Source organism: Dama dama, chromosome 14, assembly GCF_033118175.1.
Source record: "Dama dama isolate Ldn47 chromosome 14, ASM3311817v1, whole genome shotgun sequence".
Classification (NCBI taxonomy): Eukaryota; Metazoa; Chordata; class Mammalia; order Artiodactyla; family Cervidae; genus Dama; species Dama dama.
The window spans coordinates 28349752-28372084 of NC_083694.1; the positions used below are offsets into that span (position 1 = coordinate 28349752).

At 35.5% G+C, this 22333-nt stretch overlaps 1 protein-coding gene across 1 annotated transcript in view; it reads right to left on the reverse strand.

Moving 5' to 3' along the window:
• The window catches only part of CNST (consortin, connexin sorting protein), a 93681-nt gene that overhangs the window by 21725 nt on the left and 49623 nt on the right, over window positions 1-22333 (reverse strand). Inside the window, exons 3-8 of the mRNA XM_061160206.1 lie at window positions 19923-20128; window positions 11126-11156; window positions 9021-9107; window positions 8470-8584; window positions 6287-6308; window positions 6008-6104 (exon numbers count right to left, since the gene is read on the reverse strand). Of these exons, the coding sequence (XP_061016189.1) occupies window positions 6008-6104; window positions 6287-6308; window positions 8470-8584; window positions 9021-9107; window positions 11126-11156; window positions 19923-20128 (558 nt within the window). The remainder of the gene's footprint in view (window positions 1-6007; window positions 6105-6286; window positions 6309-8469; window positions 8585-9020; window positions 9108-11125; window positions 11157-19922; window positions 20129-22333) is intronic.

The following is a 22333-nucleotide window of genomic DNA, read 5'->3' on the forward strand; positions in this document are numbered from 1 at the left end:
CACAGAGAGACATTCTGATCCTGCTCACCTGTGAAAGGCTGCAGAAAAGAAATGAACATAACCCCTCCACAAGACTGGTTATTTCAGGAGATTTCTGCAAGACTTAGGACCTTTTTACTTTACTTCCTCACCTCCTTCCCATCTCTGTTCTATAAAAGAACCTAACATCCAGGATCCCATAAAATGGTTATTTTGAGACATTAATCTGCCATCTTCTTGGTCTGCCAGCTTTTTGAATAAAGTCGTATTCCTTGCCTCCAGCATCTCGTCTCTGATGTACTGGCCTGTTGTGTGGTAAGCAGAGAGTGGGCTTGGACTCGGTAACAATACAACCAGAAAGTGAAGTGGCCAACTATAGTTACCAGACAAAACACAATCAATTTAAGTAGTTCCTAATGAAGCAAGATAACACCTAAGTGGTGTGTAACAAAGACTTTCATTGGTACAATGTATTACTTATAAAACACTAGCCTGAAAACAGTTGCTTCATTCCACTATTAGAAACAATATAAAATATTAAAAAAATAGTAGTTTAAGATGTAAAGGGCAAAATTTTCAGACTAGATCAAGAAAGTAGCCGTAATTTATGTGTGATGCCATATAAAGTATAAATGATGTTTTTAATACATATTCAGTCTCCAAATCAAACAAGACATATGCTATTTTATAATTCGTTGTATCAAATTATGCTTTTGGAGAAAAGCTTAAAACCTGTCTTGATTGGTAATGAAAAACAGTCTTCCGCCTTAGTCTTCCATTTGTCTGATGCCTGCTCTCTAGGGGCAGCTACTTTTCAATTCCTTTAGCTGTTTCTGCTCATATTTACCCTCCATTTCTAGAGAAGATTTCCATTGTTATCTATTGACTTTTCAGTTTTAGAGACCACCTACTAACTTCCTACTAAGGAAGAGAGTTAGTTCTCATGGTTCTTTAGATTCCTTTCTCCCACAGTGATGTTTTCTTTCCCCTCTAGCTCCCATTACAATTCAACATAAATCTGGGGCAAATCAATATTCAAAGTTTACAGTACTATGGCTTTGTAAGTATTCACAAGATACCCAGACTGTGTATTACGGTACGTTTTTCTTTCTCATTTATGCTGTTTTCTTTTGTGTTGATAACAGCCTCATTACTTTGTTAAAAATAATTTTAATCTATGCATCTTTGAACTCTGACAGATAGACAACTATGGCATAGGTAACAACAGATAATCTTTCAGTTTTAAGACATATTCTTCTTGAGTCCCTGACCTGGAACTCCTTTCCAGGCTTGCTACACATGTATTGTCCTGGAATTTCCTTTCCCAATGATCCTAGGAATTCATTTTGGCTCTATTTTGGAAACCTTGTATTCTCTGAATCCTAGGTCTTCCTCTTTGTTTATTTTCTCTTATTATAAGGATATTTCCTAAGAAAATGTCCATGGAAGGTAAACTTTTAAAGATTATTCACATCTGGGTCTTTACTCCTTCACCACTGACTAAAACTTTGGTTGGGTAAAGTTTTCTAGGTTAGAAATCATTTTCTCTCACAATTTTGAAGACACTGCTGTATTATGTCTAACTTACAATAGGGCTTCCTATTTGGTAGAGAGGGGATATAAAGGTCTAAATGCTTCTTGCACAGCTTTTTAACTTAAATTTAGAGGCACTCTTTGTGCTTCTAGTTCCCAAACCCTCTCAGGCAGAAATCAACCTTTTCCTTTTAGACCCTTAAGTTTTCGGCTTTCTCTGGTATGTTAAGTTGGGCTTCCCAGGTGGCTCAGTGGTAAAGAATCTATTTCCAATGCAGGAGATGCAGGTTCTATCCCTGGGTGGGGAAGATCCCCTGAAGAAGAAAATGGCAACCCTCTCTGGTATTCTTGCCTGGAGAATCTCATGGACAGAGGAGCCTGGTGGGCTACAAACCATGGAGTTGCAAAGACACAACTGAGCGACTGAGCATGCATGGTATGTTAAGCCAGTTGTCACCCATCCATCTGCTTTCTAGCTTCTAACATTTTCTGGATGTCATATCTGCTGCTGGTTCCTTGCCAGTTCTGTCCTTCTGGCTTTCTGCCTTTAAGGGTCCCTTTGTGACATTTCAATAGTATTAAAAAAAAAAAAAAGTAGAAGTAAACGGTTGATCCACTATGTTTAACCAAAAATATATTTTGAATTTTCTACAAGCAGGTATCGTAGTATGAACTTATTGCTAATGTTTCTGTTAATACTAACATGAATTTCTGTTAACTGGCTTTCTTGAACCCAAAGATCTAGTAAGGTAAGTCTACTAATCCCTATTGCAGTGACTTAAGACACACTAAAAAAAAATTCTACTCTGATGAAATAAAAATGGAATAATAGTTGAATGTATGACATATTTAATAATACCAAATTAAATAGGTAGTTCTCAAATGAGAAGTTGGACTTAATCTAAGTTCTAACATGTGCTCTACAAACGCACATGCCTTTGAGTTACTCTCTCAACTCTCATTCTGCCATGAATTCTCTTTAGGGAAAAATTCCCTATGCAATTTATGGATGAGACTAAAGCATTCATGAATTAACATGCTTCTTATAGTTTCTCAATATCTCACTAATTATCATTAGGTGAAAACATTTTAGTGATATCAGGCTTGAAAAAGGAATTTTCAATGTTAATATTTATTTCAGCAGATTGATGAAAAAATGTGCCTTAATTAAGTCTGAAATGTTGATAATAGTATAAATTAACACAACTTCTACAGAGGTTAATGCAAAACTAAAAATGTATACACTTGGTCCTCAGGGAAAAGCAAGTTAAAAACCAAAATGATATTCATATCTACTAAAATGACTTTAAAGAAAAAAAGAGACTGACAATATTAAATGTCAGCAAGGATTTAAAAGCAATTGAAATTTTCATCTATTGCTGGCGGGGTATAAAATGGGACAACAGCATTGTAGAACTGTTTGACAGTTTCTTATAAAGTTAAACATGTATCTTCCCTATGACCCTGGTTCTACCTTCAGTTCTTTTTACCCAAGAGAAATGAAAACATATATCTACAAAAACAAAAAAACAACTTCCTATCAGTTTTATTCATGATATCTCCAACTTGGAAACTACTCAAATGTCTATCAACAAGTATGTGGATAAATGAATCGTGTAAAGTTAAAAGAATACTACTCAGCAATAAAAAAGAATGTATTAATGGTATATTTAGTCATAAGGGTAATTCTCAAAAGAAAGTATGCTGAGCAATTCTATTTATATTACATTCTAAAACAAGGAAAACCTACTGATAATAACAGAAAGCACTGGTGGCCTGGGACTGGAGGTGGGAAGGACTGAGTATAATAAGATTGGGAGAAAGATTTTGGAGTGATAAAAATGATCCATATTCTGACTGGGCTAGTAGTTATATGAGTGTACACAACTGCCAACACTCATCAAATTGTACACTTAAGATGGGTACATTTTATTGCATGGAAATTGTACTTCAATAAAGTTGATTAAAAAGTGGGAAGAGAATGATAAATGGAGAACTCAGGATAATGACTACCTAGGGGCAGGGAAGTGAAGCAGGTGATGGGATAGAAAGGAACACAAAGGTAGTTTTAACAGGAGGACTGACAATAATCTAGTCCCTCTGTTGGGTATAAGGTTCACAGGTCTTCATTTTTTAAATATATTGCTCTAATGTATATATGTGACATATTTTCACATATAAATATTACTTAATAAAAATGAATTAAAATATAATAAAAATACATGGGCTTCAAGGTCAGAAAACAGGGTTTTAACTTTGTAGTTCTGTTTGGATAAGTCATTTACCTTCCCTGAGTTTCTTAAAATGATTTAGCCTACCTTAAATCGGTTAAGAGGAAAAGATAAAATAATATACATAAAAGTACACTGAAAATATAAAGTAATATGTAAATAACTTGGAGACTTTAATCATGGTAGATTAATTAGAAAAGTAGCAATGAATAACACATAGAGAACATTAATGGAATACTAGCCACAGGGGGTAGTGATAACATGGGGAGGAAGTGGTGGAGGAAGGGTAATGAGAGCAGTGAGCATGTAGTTTTCTTACCTTGTGCCAGGGACTGTTCTAAACCTTAGTGAAATTACTAATTTAATCCCCATAAAAATCCTATGAGGTAAAAATAACCCACATTTGGAGCTTGGCAAAGGGAGGGACAGAAAAAAGTTAAGCAACTTGTCTATGGTCACATAAATTTTTCTTTTTGGCCACACTATGTGGCATGCAGGATCTCAGCTCCTCGATCAGAGATTAAACCTGTGCCCCTGCATTGGGAGTGCGGAGTCTTAACCACTGGATTGCCAGGGAAGTCTCTTAAGGTCACACAAACTTAAGTGGTGGAGAGAGGATTCAAACCAGACACGTTTGATACCAGAAACAACCACACACAGACAAAAGCAAGTTACTTATTATATAAGGAGCTTAAGACCAAGACATATATAAAGAAAGAAAAGCAAAACTCTACACTGTAGAACATGTAAGATATTAGAAATAAGGAATATGGGGTAAAACAAAGAATATATTAAATACAAACCATTTAAAGTAATATTTTCATATTTCTATTTTTTTCATATTCTTTCTTACATTTCTCTGTATTTATTCATAGAATAACGTGTCTGGGTAGACTATGAGAGATTTGACATTTTTCTTTAAAAGATACTATTTTATCAGACTTGGCAAGATTTCTTTCCCTAGAATTTAGTTCACACCCTCCCCATAACATGGTTATTAATGAAATGTCTGCATGATGGAATTTGATAATCCACATAACTTCCTTAGCAGAAGCATGCTGCAATTCAGTTAGAAACCAGAAGACACAGGTGCTAGTTGTGAGTCAAAGCACCAAGCAAGTGGCTTCTGTGTGGTATCTCAGTTTCCCGGTCTGTGCCACACATCCCGCGGCAGAGTCCAAGCTGGAAGCAGTGCCGAGCTATTACTGGGCAGTGTCAGACTCAAACCTGGAATAGCCTTCTTCCCAATGTGCACAACACAGAGACATATTCACACCCAAACTAGAGACTTCTTTGTGATGTATTCCCCTAAAATGTTTATGAAGCTCATTATATTCTGATTTCCAACATAAAAATGACCAGAAAAGAGAGACAGGAAGAACAGAATACAGTAGGATGGACCTAAGGCAACCCAAATTTGCCACATAAGAGAAGAGGGGATAAAGTAAAGATCTGAGGGGGAAAAACTTAAAAGAGAAAAAGGCAAGTGAAATTGAAGCCATCATCACTGTCATTTTATCTCTTTAGGCAACTCAGTTAAGACACGTGATGCTGCCTGTTTAATATCACCCTTTTCAGGCCCAGGAATATAAAGTAGTACTAAAATCATAATACATGGAAAAATAAATGCCCTAAAACACAGTTTTAAAAATCTATCTTTAGTTTCTAAAGTTTTTATAATGTACATACATTATTACTATAAGAAAATAAATTTCTAAAACTCTTAACTTTTGACATAAGACACACAGTGATATAAAACATAACTATAAATGCTTTAGAAATATATATATATAAATTAAAGTATCCCATGTTAGCCAACAAAAAAAGAAGAGAATAAATTACCATAGATAAGCTATCAAGATACAGAGCTTATCTTGATAATATCTAGATTTACAGAAAAAAATTTCTGGTAAAGTTTGTAAAAAAATTGTTGGTTTTTATACAGAAAGGATGCCTGAATGCACTAAAACCAATTCGCTTTCAGAGCTTATTTGCACAGTCTTGTCATATTCTCTTAGATACATATAACCACCTACAGAAAACATGTAATAATTTTATGTTTTTATAAGAATTTAGATTTTATAATTTCTACTGCTAGATATCTAAAAATAGGATTATACGATGTTAAAAAAAAAACCTTGCTTTGCTATTTGTCTAGGAGCAGTATGCGCAAAAAAGCTCCTTCACAGCAACTCAGATGTAATACTTGTAAATATTATATGAGGCAGGCATTTTTAATGTCTACTTCTAATTTAAAAACATACCCAGCTCTTTGGCTGTAGCTCCTCTTTCCTTTGGATCTTCAGTCACTATTAACTGCATAAAGCATTTCCTTCCCAGAGACTTCTGGACAGCTGCTATCTAAAAAGTTTTTCAAAAAGAAAGGAAAAAAAAAAAAAAAAACTTTGGGGGAAACTGTTGCATTAAGTTAGAAAGCTGAAAACAATTTGAGGAAGGTTTCATTACTTGCTAGACCAGTCCATACAACAAAACATGACACTCTACGTTTTTTCCTATAAACATTTTCAAAGAAAATCTCTTACCTTATCTTTGGACAAAAGAGGACTGTAGGAAAAAAGAGAGAGAGGAAAAAAAAGAATTAAAAAATATTATAGCAGCAAAATGCTTCCAAACAAATGTCACTGAAACGGCTGTAAAAAAAAAAAATACAGCTTCTCTGGATTCTAATATTAGCACAGAACATTTCCACTGCTGAAACATTACCACTGGTTCACACAGTTCAAAGTGCAACTATATCATGTGTTAATCTTCCTAGATGGCCAATAACTAATGAAAACCTCCAAAGAAGCTATAAATACTGAGATTCAGCGGGGGTAAGAATGTCAACCTTTTGCTAATAATGTATTTCAAGAGTATTTTACACATATTAAATTTCAGTTTATTTCATTATCATCTAAAGTTGATTATGGTGGAAGGTAATTTTATTCACATTTTCCACAGAAAAGGACAAAAAAAAGACATAATCTGTAAATATATTTTAGGGAACACTCAAGATAAAAGAATGCATACATTCACCAAAAAGCATACACAATACTGTTCACAGCCATTTTATTCATAATATTAAAAAACTGGAAACAATCCAAATGTCTATTAACAATATAATGGATAAATAAATTGCTGCACAGTCATATAATGAATCCACACAGGAGTAAAGCAGAGCAAACTACCACTGCATGTAACAACATGTAACACAGATGTAATCATGTGCAAAAAAAAAAATCTAGTCTGTGTGATTACATTTATGTAAAACTATAGGACAAGCAAATACAGTGTTACAGAACTCAGATAGCAGTTACTATCTGAGGGGGATGGGTGCTGACTTTGTACACAAATTAGGGGGCTTTCTGAGGGGCTGGACTGTTTTGATTCTTGGTTAGAGTATTAGTTACATATATGTATTTGTACATGTAAAAATTCAGCTGTGTACTTTAATATTCAAACATTTTACATTAATTTTAGGAGTATAATTTTGGGAAATTATCAAATATAAGCATAAAATATTAGGTTTGGTTTACAATACTATATACTGTTCACTAGTCAGAAATTCTCTAGTGATGTGAAGCAATGTGACCGAAGACTAGTTTTTAAATTATGTGTTAGCACTAATAAGGACCTACTGTATAGCATAGGGAACTCTACTCAATACTCTGTAATGACCTGTATGGGAAAAGAATCTAAAAAAGAGCAGGTATATGTATAAAAGTATAACTGATTCACTTTGCTGTATATCTGAAACTAACACAACATTATGAATCAACTATACTGCAATAAAAATTAAAAGAACATTTTGTGTTGGCAAGTTGCCTTATATTTAAAAAGAAGAAAAAAAAAAGAAAAAAGTCACGTCTATATTAGGTTCAATAAATATTTATTTTTAAATAATTAAAACATTTGTAACACATTAAACAATTATTAGTTCCCTGGGAAGAGCAGAAAAAGTATCTATATTGAATATTTTGAAAGTAAGAAAACAATCTCCCTTATCTATTTTTAACATTCCATTATTTAGAAGTTTTACACAGCCAAAAGTTAACCTATTTAACATGCTAAAATTAGGTTAGAATGCAGAATCCATAAAAAGACTGTTTCAAAAGTTCAAACTAACACAAGAAAATTGTACATCCCAGGAATCTGCACTAGTTTAATAACTATCATGTCCCCTCACCTTTATAATTCTGAGTCTTCAAATAATAAATTAAAAAATACATATTTAAGTGCTTTATTATTACTATGTTCAGTTTTAAAAATCCAACTGTTTGATACAAATCAAATAATTTAAAATTATCTGGTATTCTGATTAAATGCATTTGCATTCCAGTATTAGGCTACTCTTAAAAATGTGTTTTTACTACAATATACAAACAGTGACAGACATACAAACACTGAAAAACAATTATAATAAAAAATCCTAACATAAATTTTTCCATCTGAATCACCTAAACTCTTAAGTAAAAAGTAATCGAAATTAGAAGCTACATTTAAAAATTTATAATTAGAAGGTGCTTGAATTTTGTAAAGCAGACCTTTTGCTAAGTTTAGTGTAAGAAACAGATAAAAGCTGAGAAAGGAACCTAATCATTTTATTAATTTTAATTTCTCCAGTTAGCATTAACAAAACAAAGAAATGAATTCTGCATTTTAAATATTCAGTACTACAATGCTCCAATATTCTATTCCAATTCATTGTAAACAGTCAAGTACTTACTCTTGATGTGTTGCACAAAATTTAGCAAGCCGTTCAAAATCTTCACCATTAAATCCTTTTTCTGAATTCCTCAAAGGTGTAACTGTATGTGGTTGTACAGTTTTCCATTTTGTTTCTAAATTTGAAATATTTGTTAGTCACTAGCTATTACAAAACATGTTTAGAAGGGAAAAAATACTTAACTGGCACCACTGATAAACATTATCATGCAAAATTATCTTTTCAGCCCAAAGTGAACACAGAAATAGCTAAGTGATTGCTTTTAGATCTAAGTATATATCCCAGAGATTAAATCAGCCAAGGACACCAGAAGAAATGAAAATTTTGCAAGTGTTCTTTTCTTGGCACTGGTATGAAAAACAAAATACAAAGACAAAAACTTTCTTAAAATGAGGTAAATTTGAGGTAAAAATGCTACTTTCTTTGTAACACTAACTGGACTAGAAACATCTACTTCCTGACTTAGAAAACCAGGTCAAATATGTTAACTTCCTACATAGCAACTTGTTAGACTATTGATAATTCTGCACTCTACATTAGGTAGTACTCACCCCACTGCTCTTGAATGGCAGAAAGATTCGCGAGCAATTGCTCATGATACAGTCGTTCAAGCTGAATGAATTTCATTGCTTTCTCATCTGAACAGAAAATTTGAGGAAAATAGGAATCCAGGCTAAAGAACAATGTCCTAGATCAACTGAGAATTTTGAAGTTTATCAAAAAATGAGAGGACTCTAAATATTTTTAAATTTAAACAAAAAAGTAAGGTTTCTTGGCTTTGAAGTAGGTAAATTTTAATGTTGCATACCATGCAGTAGCTACCTGGTTTCTATTCTATCAGTAACACAAAAATAAGGTTTTAATGTTCAAGAAATGCCTGCTTGCTAATAATACCTAGCAGAGTCAATTAAATATAATTTAATTGGAAATAGGACCCATATGGAATCCATAATCTAAGTGTCCCCCCCTCCTTTTTCTCTCCTTAAATTACATTCTGTTAAGCCACTATGTTCCGTTCAGTTACCCTCTAGTCAAATGTTTGTTTCTGATTTCAACTCTCCGTGATCCTTATTTCTCACTGAATGCTTTTTTTTTTTGTAAATTAACTTGCCACAGTGATTTTTATAATTATGTGATTCCACTTTTTTTGGTAGATTTTCTTATGAACTTCTGCCTTCTCCATCTGTATCACACATTTAGCATTATACGAGGTCATGACAAGCTGTCCAACTGTCTAGCTTCCTTTGGGCCATGTTCTAAATGTTGACCCAGAAAGAAGGAAGAGAAAAAACTCATTGTTCAGCTTTTTAGCCTTCCCATGGTCACTCAGAGGTTCAGTTTGCTCTCTCATTTGTGACTTAAAGATATGCCAGGGATCATAAAATAGACCAAGGAGAAGCAGAGACAATTCTATTTTCCTCTGCTTGTAACTTAAAAATATACCAATGTTTCTCACACTTCACTGAACATAAATGTTATTTGAAAATCTTGGTAAAATACAGATTCATGAGTCTGATCCCCAGAAGCTCTGATTCTAAAGCCCACGAGTCTGCATTTCTAGGAAGTTCCCAGGGAAGTTGATGTGATCTGCACTGCACTACCTCATACTCATCATTTGGGTAGTTCTAAGCTTCATTTCCATAAGAATTTGATTTCCTCCAGACTTAGTGATGAACAGCCACTGTCCGAAGTTTCTACCACACTTTACTAGTTTACTTGATAGGGTTCAGGATGACAACTGCTTGTCCCCTAATCTGCAGTGAAAATCAGTAAGGTTAGGAGAAAAAAGAAATCACATAAATGGGGAAATAAAGATACTTAGGATGAGTTCTCTCTAGAGTGTATAAATGGGACCTTCTCTGAAAAAATAAAAACAATTTTAAGAGAGGGAAATTAAAAAACAGAAGGAATAAATCTTTCTTTAACAGAAGTTATGGGCTTCCCAGGTGGTGCTAGTGGTAAAGAACCTGCTTGCCAATACAGGTAGATGTAAGAGACGTGGGTTCAATCCCTGGGTCTGAAAAATCCCCTGGAGAAGGGCATGGCAATCGACTCCAGTATTCTTGCCTGGAGAATCCCATGGACAGAGAAGCCTGGTGGGCTACAGTCCACTGGGTTATAAAGAGTCAGACATGACTGAAGAGACAGCACAAACAAAAGTTAACATGCAGTCTTTCTTGACAACAGTTATTCTGTTTATTGCTAATGAATAACTCAATCTTCCCTTTGCTATATACACATATAGCTATAATAAGAGTCATGAGATTTGCTATGCATAATACGGCTGACAAACTCTACCATATGAATATTACTTCAATTGTACTTCTGTTTAATTCAAAAGAAAACACATCCAGTGGGTTTTTATTCTTTTGCAACGTGCCTTCTCCCTTCCTCCACACACAAATATTTAGATTTTGGTAAAATTAGAGCTTGTCCACAAGAGATCAAACTTGGGTGGTTCTAGAGAATTTTCTGGAGTAACAAATTTCCTACATCCTGCTTTCTGAGATGGTTACATGGGTACATGAAACAAAATCCAGTGAAAACAACAGATCATACATTCATTGTAGGTAAATCTCAATTTTAAAAATGGGCAATTCACTAAGCATTCTTAGTGAACGCTAGGCATTTCTCCTTGTAATTAAAAAAAGGATACAGTCCTCCTCCTGGAAATAAGACTCTGCTATCTGTTAAAAACAAATAAAAAACAGAGAAAGTTAAATTAACAGTTGAATAAAAAGACAAATTTGGAAGAAACCAAAACTTTGAAACTCTCAAAGTCTTTGATATCAAACTAAGAAAACTCTTATTTAACTATATTCGCCAGTTCAGAAAAAATGTGACTCTAGGCACAAGACACATTTCTGAAGTCACTTGTCTCAAGAAAAGCAAACACAGACATTCTTTGGTCCGTACACAATCTCATTCTTTCTATTCTATTTCAAGTCAAAGCAAACATCACTGATTCATTAGAGTTTAGAATAAGAACTCTAAAGAGGGACAGAAATGCTATCGAGGCTTATAAAAGTAGAACATGAATGAAACGGTGGCTTTATCATAAACTAAAAAACTGAAATATGTCATGTCACAAGGGATCTTAAAACCCATTTGTCCCATTAGTATTTCACAAACTACCTCCTGGGACACTGATTTTTCATTCTCTTTTGATATTTCAGAAAAGGACAGACCAAGTGTTACTAGTTGAGTGATGAGGTTTGGAATATATGCAAAGTGCTGTGCAGGATAAGGGGCACTGGATGGGAGGGCAAGGGACGCAGCACCGGACCCAGCTGATTCATTCTAGGGCAGCTTTAAATTTAGAACAGAAAAAGAGACACAGAAATACAGAACAGACTTTTGAAGTTTGTGGGAGAATGTGAGGGTGGGATATTTCAAAAGAACAGCATGTATACTATCTATGGTGAAACAGATCACCAGCCCAGGTGGGATGCACGAGACAAGTGCTCCTGCCTGGTGCACTGGGAAGACCCAGAGGAATCGGGTGGAGAGGGAGGTGGGAGGGGGGATCGGGTTTGGGAATACATGTAAATCCATGGCTGATTCATATCAATGTATGACAAAACCCACTGGAAAAAATAATAATAATAATAAAAATTAAAAAAAAAATAAAAATTCTTTGATTCTAAAAACTTTGGGATCCTTTATTCAGATACAGCATTTATAAATGGAACAGTAAAACCAAAAGTATACATGCAGAAATATTTGCATGAATTGACTACTGTCATACTTAAAATACTTCATTAAGTAGTTTACACTTTCAAACAGTTTGCCCTGATTTTTCCTAAGTCTCTAATGAAAAAGGTATTCTGTCTATGGATCACGATCTCTACTTTCCAGGAAGCTATCAGTACACAGAGCAATAAAGCACTAGTCAAACCTATAAATTAGAAATGAAAAAGGAATGTTTTTTTCTAAATCCCACAGTGGAAAAAGTATAGTTTTAAAGGAAATAGTTGCCGAGCTTAAAATTTATTCTATATATCTAACATTCTTCCAGGAGCAATACAACAATATAGATGGACCCAATCACCTCCCTGTAAATTGTCAGTTTAATCAATTAGCTTTCAGACTTCTGGGACAGTTCCAGTCCCATAAGTGCAACAATAAAGACAGGATCATGAAACCCAAGGCCTCAAAAGTAGAAAGGCACTTCCAGGTGAAAGGGCAGCTTGAAAAATAAATAAACGGGGTGCTTCCTCGTATAAAAACCTATTCTTGGCAAGTCGAGCAGGGTAAAAGAAGGTGTGCTTTTCTTGGATGCCCCAAATGTCTAAATCCGGGAGGTAGCTTGGTAGAGCAGAAAAACATGACGTTTGAAGGTGAATAACCTGACTGTGTTCTAGACCAAGCTTTGCCACTACCAGCTGTGTGACTCTCGACGTGTCATTTCATGTCTCAACCTTGGCTTCCTTATTTGTGAAACAGGGTCAATAATACCCACAACTCTAGGAGACAGAACATGTGTCTAGTACAGTGCCCAGGACACAACAGCAAGTGCTTAAGATGGTTTGCACTTGCTGACTCTGGACCAGAAATGGTCTACTCTACCAGTGCAGAGTAGAATCGTGAAGAAGTGAGTTGAATATCACTTTGGGAGGGCAGTAATTTTAAGGTTTTCCTGGTTTCAGGTATCTTTTATCTACTGGGAACAAAAAGAATTAGGAAGGTGTATCTGTTTGTCCGCAGTCTCAGAGTGGTTTCAAGGATCCCAGTGAAGCCATTTCCTGCTTGAGTCCGAGATGAGTTTCAGGACATGTTCACTGAGCACAGAGTACTTGAGAGCACTTGAACCTCTTCTCACTTCTCTATGAAAAACTCTCAAGTTTATGATTTGTTACACTTACAGCTAACCTGCCATTATATTAACAAAGTCAGTGTATAAGAGATTACTCAAACCCAAGAAAAATAATTCTTTTTTTGGCCACACTACACGGCCTGTGGAACTTCCCTGATGAGCGATCAGACCCATGCCCCCTGCAGTGGAAGTGCAGAGTCTTAACCACCAGACCACCAGGGAAGGCCCCAAGAAAAGTAATGTTTAAATGGAATCTTCGAGAGTGCCAAGAACTTTAGTGTGGACTCTGGAACCAGATATGGACTTGAATATTGTCTCTATGACTTATTGGCTGTGTGACTTCAGACAAGTTAAAAAAAAATCTTCTTTGGTTATAATAATGTGTCATTCTAATAGTATTACTGTGAGGATTAAATGGGCTAAAAAACCTAGAATAGTGCTACTAAAACAGTGTTTCCTATTTTAGTATTCTTATTATGGAGGCTGTGATTAGTACTGTTATGCCCATACTGACAGAGATTTACAATGGATGCTTGGAAAACAAGAATCAATAAAACATATTAAGTGCCAAAAGAAAAAAGAGAGTTCCGAGAGCTAAAAATGTAAGTGAATATCTGCAGTGATCATAGTCATTAATATCAAATGTCCTTTAGCACATATTCATCCATATAATATGTTAAAAATACTAACTATCCTGTAATTAACTCTCCACTAATACTTCCTTATTTCTGTCAGTGGTACTACCATTCCTCCTAACTGGGTATTCCTATAATTATTCTTCTGATTTCTTTATCATCCCTTTTTTCATTATCTACACCAAGTCCTTATGTCAAGATTTCAAATTCACCTCTTCGTGTTTCCGCTGTCACCTTAACCTAGAAGCTATTCTCACTTTATGTTTGAATTATAAAGTTCTTCTTTTACCTCTTATCTTTATCAAAAATATATATTTATATGGCTTAAAGAGTCAAATGGTTCTATAAGGTGTGTTAAGAAAGGCCCTACTGTTCATGTCCTATTCTTTCTTCAGGAGTAAGTGCTTAGGTATCTCTTTTTAAAAAATGCTATAGCTCTAAATATTATGCTTATATTTGCTATTTCTTGATTTTTTCAGTTTTAGAAAATGGGGATTGAGTCTTTTGCTCCTTCCTCTACAAACATATATCACACACACTTTCTCTTACATATTGACCTATCCCATATTGTTATGCTGTAGTAAAAGGTAGATAAACATTTAATGTTTACCTTATTATGAGTAAGCCATGTAGTAAACTCTTAATATTTTTCCTTTGCTGAAAACTTTCTGTTTTCTCTGGAGTTTCTTTTTTTTGTATTTTTTTGGGTATAGTTTTCCACGCACTTACTGCTTATACAACTCTAGTCTATCAAGAGTTGAAATCTTCCCTCAATGTATTCAGACACACCAAATATTCAGAAATCGGAAAATGATAAAAAAGTTTCTTCCCAGACCCTCTGATCTGCTCAAATAGAAGTGGGTACTATCTCCTTCTTGGTACAAAGCTGTCATCTAAGACTCTCTCTTCTCCTAGAGATCCCCTTCACCCATCTCCAGGGTAGCACCCCATTTTCTTGTATCTTAACCTTTCTGTTCCTTGGTTTACTCTCTTGTTTTGGTGGAGCACATCATATAGTGACTCCCTGAGAAAGGATGAAAAGCAAATATCACAGCCCCTGATGTAGGAACATTCCTGGTATAGCTGAGGAAGTGCTAGGAGCCCAGTATATCTGGAAAGAAGTTAATAAGAAGGAGAGTTTTAGGAATTAAGGTCTAAGAGGTAATAGGGCCAGATCATGGAGTGTCTTGCCATGGTAAGAATTTTGGCTTTTACTCTGAATGTGAAAAGAAGTCAGTGGATGGTTTTGAACAGAGAAGTCTCATGATCCCAGCTAACATTTTATCTGGATCACAATGACTGCTGTGTAGAGGGGGGAAAAAAAAACCTAAATGGAAATAAAGGTAAAGCAGAGACGGTTCTACAATTAGTTTACTGCAAGAATCTGAATGAAATCTGATAGTGTCTTGTATTGAGATGGCGGCAATGAAGGAGGAAAGAAGACATCAGAATCTGCATGGTTTTTAAATAGATTGGCAGGATCTGCTGATTGGATATGGACATGGGGAAAAGTGAAGGATGACTTCAAAGTATTTGGTCTCAGCAACTAGAGGGATGGATATGCCATCTAACGAAAGGGAGGAAAAAAAAATCAAAGTCTGATTTTGGGCATCTTAAGTTTGAAAGGCCCATGAGATGCCTCAGGAAGCTGGATGTTTAGTCTATACTGCAGAACTGAATCCTCAAGCACTCCAATGTTTAACAATCAGTAAAATTTGGAGGACTCAACAAATGACCCAGAGAAGGCATATCCAGTGAGGTAAGATATAAAAGTGGAAAGTGGGGGGGTCCTAAAAAGCAAAAGAAAATGCTGCAAAAAAAAGCATGTGATCAACTTGTCAGAGCTTCTAATACTTCCAGTAGGAAGAAAACTGAGGACTAACAACTAGATTCACAACATGGAGATCAATCCTAGCATTTACAATGCAATTCTGGGGGAGTAGTTGGCACAAAGGCCAGACTGGAGTGAGTTCAAGAGACATCTGAATATGGAATGTTACCTAGGTAGAATTCTTGCCCAATATATTTTAACCTGAATCAAATCATGAAGAAATAATCAGACAGATCCTAATTATGGGACATTTTTACATGTTCTTAACTCTTCAGACGTGTCAATGTTATACAAGCAAAAATAAACAAACAAATAAAACAGAAGGCAGGGAATTGTTCTGGATTACTAAGGATTAAAGAATGTTCACAACCAAATGCAATGTGTGCTCCTTCACTGAATCCTGGATCAGAGGGGAACTAGTTATAATGAATATTTGTGGAATAACCTGAAGAAACAAATATAGGCTCTATATTAAATAATACTAAACCAACATCTCATTTCTTGGGGTTGATAATGACATTGTAAGTTATTTAGGAGAGTGTCATTGTTCTTGGGAAATTTATGTGCAAGTATTTAAGGGTGAAGTGATGTAATGCCTGAAGATTACTTTAAGATGTTTCATGGAAAATAAATATGTGGGGTAGGGTTGAGCGGGAGGAGGGAAAAACGAAAATCTGGCTAAATGTTAACAGCTATCAAATTCAAGTGAAAGGCACAGTGTGAATTGCTGGGAATTACTAAATAATGGAAAAAAAAAGTCACTCCACTTCTCTCTGACTTGTGTTTCCGTTGAGACTAACTGACAGGATATTTTGTATTCTTGGACTACGGAAGGCAGTCACCAGCTGACTTCTGCTGCCCTGGTGTCTCAGCTTACTGCAGTTTCAGCCATCTCTTTCCAACAAGCAATGTTTGAATTAGTGACAGAGAAATACAGTTATACCACTTAATGCTTAGTTACTTTTATGTTAAGCATACCAAGTGTTATTGATATATTAAGTACTTTTACATGCAGTATTTCAATGAGTCCTCTACAACATTACAGAAGATGAAACTAAAAGCTGCTTAGTTTGTTAGCAGTAGGGTTAAGAGATTTTAAAGTAGAGCCAGAGCCCATACTTTAAAGGCACCACTATACTCTCTCATCTTCTTTGCCAGGAGAGGACAGACTGCTGAGGTATTTCAGAAGCATAACCTACAGGACTCAGCAAACTGACATGTTCCTAGGGGATGAAGGTGGTGTTTTACTTTGAGACATTAAAAAATTTAAATAATCTGCATCTGATCAAGACTATTATCTTCCTGACTAAAAATGTGATTTTCTACTAGATCTGCTTCAGCTATAGGATCACCTGCTAGTAGAAAAGAGCATTCTCCTTATATTTAATGTAACAATAGCCCAGTGACATAAACTGCTTGAAGATTTGGCTACACTTAGCTGTTTCTATTTACTCCAAATGTCCATTTCCCCAACTTTCTATTGAAATTCTACAGAAGACTTCAAAGAATAGTAAAATCAAGTCATATACCTTTTATTTAGATTTGTCAATTACTGACATTTTGCCAAATCTTCTCTTTCTTTTTCCCTTTCTTACACATTTTTTTCCCACTGAAATATCTTAAGTTGCAGGCATTATGTAACTTTACTCCTAAATACTACTTGCATGTGTGTCTCCCAAGAATAAAGACACTCTCCTACATTACCTTCAATTCCATTATCTCAAGAAATTTGACAATGATGCAATAGTTATTTATTATTATACAGTTAGTATTCAAATTTCTGTCAAGTTGTCCCCAAAACACATGCTTTGAGAGATGTGGGTTCAATCCCTGGGTCGGAAAGAGCCACTAGAATAGGAAATGGCAACCCACTCCAGTCTTCTTGCCTGGAAAATTCCAGGGATGGAGGAGCCTGGTGGGCTCCAGTCCATGGGGCTGCAAAGAGTCAGACATGACTGAGCAACTGAGCCCAAAACAAAGCCCTACAATCGTAAGGAACCTGTTTTGTGAGGGAGTCTTGTATCTCCCATTTGTAAAGATGATGATAATGCATCTCTAGATTGTTTGGAGAATGAAATAATGGTTAGTGTAAATATCCTTCACAAACTCAATCCATTGTACAAATTCAAAGAAGGCTGAACTGTTTATAATAGCCAGGACATGGAAGCAACCTAGATGCCCATCAGCAGATGAATGGATAAGGAAGCTATGGTACATATACACAATGGAATATTACTCAGCCATTAAAAAGGATACATTTGAATCAGTTCTAATGAGATGGATGAAACTGGAGCCCATTATACAGAGTGAAGTAAGACAGAAAGATAAACACCAATACAGTATACTAACGCATATATATGGAATTTATAAAGATGGTAATGATAACCCTATATGCAAGACAGAAAAAGAGACACATGTATAGAACAGACTTTTGGACTCTGTGGGAGAAGGCGAGGGTGGGATGTTCTGAGAGAATAGCATTGAAACATGTATACCATCAAGGGTGAAACAGATCGCCAGCCCAGGTTGGATGCATGAGACAAGTGCTCAGGGCTGGTGCACTGGGAAGACTCAGAGGGATGGGGTGGAGAGGGAGGTGGGAGGGGGGATCAGGATGGGGAACACATGTAAATCCATGGCTGATTCATGTCAATGTATGGCAAAAACCACTACAATATTGTAAAGTAATTAGCCTCCAACTAATAAAAATAAATGAAAAAAAAAAAAAAAACAAAGAAGGCTGAAAGATTAGAAAGCTGCCTTGGTACTGGTGGTTCTCAACTACAGTTCTCAACTATGGTAAACATGTATTATATGTTAGCAACACACCAGAGGTCAAAAAAGTAGTACACATTTTCTCAAAGGCATTCTTCAAGTCCACCAAGGAGGTAATATAAATTTGTAAGAATATATGTTTTCCTGCCTTGGGACAAAAGCTATTTTACTTTTAAAAAATTATTCACTGCTTATTGCAAATGTTTAATGAAACAGGAAGAGTGAGTGAAATAAAAATGAAGCTTCTTCTATTTCCATATACGAATTATTTTCATTTTAAAAGAAAATAAAACACAGCTCATAAAGACTTTAATCTTTTCAGAATTATCTTGTGTAAAAAACCTTCTGTATTACTGTCCTTAAGGTCTCCCAGTCTCCAGGCTCTCCGTCTTCTAGTTTACCCTATCATCAAGAATTATATTTCTAGAATTCTAATTTTGGCACCTGCATAATTAAAAGCTCTCAGCCTCTAAAAGCAAGACCTTAATGTTACAAGTTATCCAATCTTAATTCTCGTCTCTCTTCCATCTTAATCTTCAAAATAACATCCCAGTCATGTCTTTGCAAAGGCTGATCTCTTTCTGTACCAGTTCACTTTATCTATTGTGAGCCTATACATCCTGCAAAACCCAGCTCAAGAATCACCTTGTTTCTGCCTAATGTCCAAAGGACAAAGTTAATCAGGCATTTTGTGCTTTTGCTGAACCTGAAGCACATACCTACTCTAATACTTTATACAGACTTCCACCATTAGTTACCTACATAATTGTTTCTCCTATTCTACAGTGTGTGTTTTGAGGACATGTTCTTATGTAATCTATTTCCCTAGTGTCTAGCTTAGCTTTGGGCACCTTGTTGGTACTTACTAAGCACTTTCTACATTGACTCATTTGTGAACTACACCGACCCTCATTTGTACACACTAACTAAGAGAAGGGGCTTCCCTGGTGGCTCAGTAGTAACCAATCTGACTGTAATGCATGAGACACAGGAACCGCGGGTTTGATCCTTAGGTTAGCAAGATTCCCCAGGAGGAGGAAATGTTAACCCACTCCAGTATTCTTGCCTGAGAAATCTCATTGAACAGAAGAGCCTGGCAGGCTACAGTCCATGGGGTTTCAAGAGTTGGACACAACTTATTGACTAAACCACCACCACCACCGAGTAAAAGCAGCTGGTGATTCTATGAGCCACAGACTGATGATCCAAGCCAACATGTGGCCACCAGTCAGAGATGTGCCAGATTTCCTACCAGCTGTGGACCCACGGTCACCTTCTCCTGGACGCACCAAGGACAGGCAGAGCAGAATCAATGACAGAGAATTGCACTTTAGATTATTACAAATATTGGCCCCAGAATTTCAGTGAGGCTGCAATTGAAAGTTCAGCAAGATACCTGGTGAAGGCAAAGGGGAAGTGCTCTTGAATCCAACTGCTCAACTTCACCTCGTATAAGTGAGAACAGAGACTGCAGAACCAGCTTTGGGGCTTCTAGTTGATCGTTAGCATTGACTTCTGCAGATTCTTCATCACTAACCGCATGTGTGGCTACATGTAGTACATTTTCTTGCATTAAAGGTGTGGTATCTTCTGAAGAAAGTCCTTTGAGAGTAAATAAAATGCCTATGTTAGAATAAATTTCCACCATGGTAGAACACCTTAAAATAATTATGCCTTTTAACCATAAACTTTTCAAATAAAACTGATTATATGAAAAAGAAACCCCATAGAAGCCACAAGTTATTCTCCTCAGTTAAGATTGTGCTTGACATCTGATTCTTTGTATTAGCAATTAGTTAACAGAAGCAATTCTGTTAGTTCTATATAAACTTTTCTATTTACAATACATTATAGACTAAGAATATAATTTATATTCTTAATTAAGAATACAAAAAAAAAGAGAAATCTAAAGAAAAGTATGTAAGTTAAAATCTGACCAAAAACTTGACTCTCCCAAAGGAAAAATGAATTAACTATAATTTGAAGTCATACCTTGCCCCAAATGAAATAGCACTAAATGAGAAAGTAAATGTGGCTATTATAACAAAGGCTAAAGAAGTTAAGCCTTCTCTAAATTCTGGTCTGATAACTTTAGAACTACCTCTGGAGCCCAGGAGAGCAGAGGGAATCAGACATCCAGAGCTAATGGTCACAGAAACTTTCTTCCTAGTAAAAAAGAATAAAACAAACTTGGAAAAAAAAATCAGCGAATAAATCCTTGGCCCAGAGCTCCTGAAATAACACACCAAATTTTAAAACTCTAAACATAACACATTATAACTTTACCCTTCACTGAAATCTCAGCATGAGTTCTAATTTTCATATTGAAATTGAATAGACTGTGTGCATCTGTACTTACCTTCAGCTAGTCCATCTTGGGAAGGATCTTTCTCAGTAATAAGAGTATATGCATACCATGATTGAAGATGCCTTCGGCCGGGAGATGGCCTGCCATTTTATTTTGTAGGAAAGGTATTTGTGAAAAACAGGAATGATTTTTCTGCTAATTTTCTAACTGCAATGGTGGTAATGCCAATGTAGGAAGAGAAGCTTTCTATACAGAACTACAAAAAAACTAAGATAAATACTGTTTTCTTTCCTTTTCCTCCCAGCCACACTACTATACCCAAGACACTAAATTACATAAGACTGTGATAAGGCTAATTACCCAAATTCTATACTTCTCTTAATTAAATTCTTCTTAATTTTTCATTAAATGTTTGGTAGAATTCACCAAGGGGCTTCCCAGGTGGTTTAGTGGTAAAGAACCCACCTGCCAATGAAGAAGACCCAGGTTCAATCCCTGGGTCAGGAAGATCCCCTGGAGGAGGGAATGGTAACCCACTCTGGTATTCTTATCTGGAAAATCCTATGGACAGAGGAGCCTGGAGGGCTATAGCCCATAGAGTCACAAAGAGTCAAACACGACGGAGTGACTGAACAACAACAATAACAAAATTCACCTATGAATTAAATGTTTGGTAGAATTCATTTAATGAAAAATTAGGGTCAATCCTTCTCAGACTTTTCCAAAAATCAAAGAGCAGGGGAACAGTTTTAATCTCATTTTTACAAAGCCAGCATTACCCTGATACTAAAGCCAAATAAAGATATTACATAAAAAGTAAACTAAAAATAAATGTCTCTGATGAATACAAATGTAAAAATTCTCAACAAAATACTCAGCAACTTAATTCAACAGCACATTTAAAGGATCGGACACTGTGATCAAGCAGAATTTATTCCTGGGATGCAAGGTTGACTCAACATACATTAACCAATCAATGTCATACAGCACATTAACTGAATGAAGGATAAGTATCACAAGGTCATCTCCATGGATGTGGGAAAAATTATTTAACAAAATTCAATATCCTTTAATGATAAAACTCTCAACATAGTAGGTACAGAAGAATGTACCTCAACATGATAAAAGCCATATATGACAAACTCACAGATAACATCATACTCAACAATGAAAGGTTAACATATTTTCCTCAAAGATCTGGAACAAGACAAGGGTGCCTACCCTCACCACTCCTATTCAACACAGTACTGGAAATTCTGGTCAGAGCAATCAAGCAAGAAAAAGAAATGAAAGGCATCCAACTCAGAAAGGAAGATGTGAAACTGTCACTGTTTGCAGATAATATAATGTTATAGATGGAAAACCCTCAACCCTTCACTAAAAAACTGTTAGAACCAACAAATGATTTCAGTAAAGTTACAGGATATACAATCACCATATAAAAATCAGTTGCATTGCTATATACTAACAGTGAACTATCTGAAAAAGAAAAAGAAAAC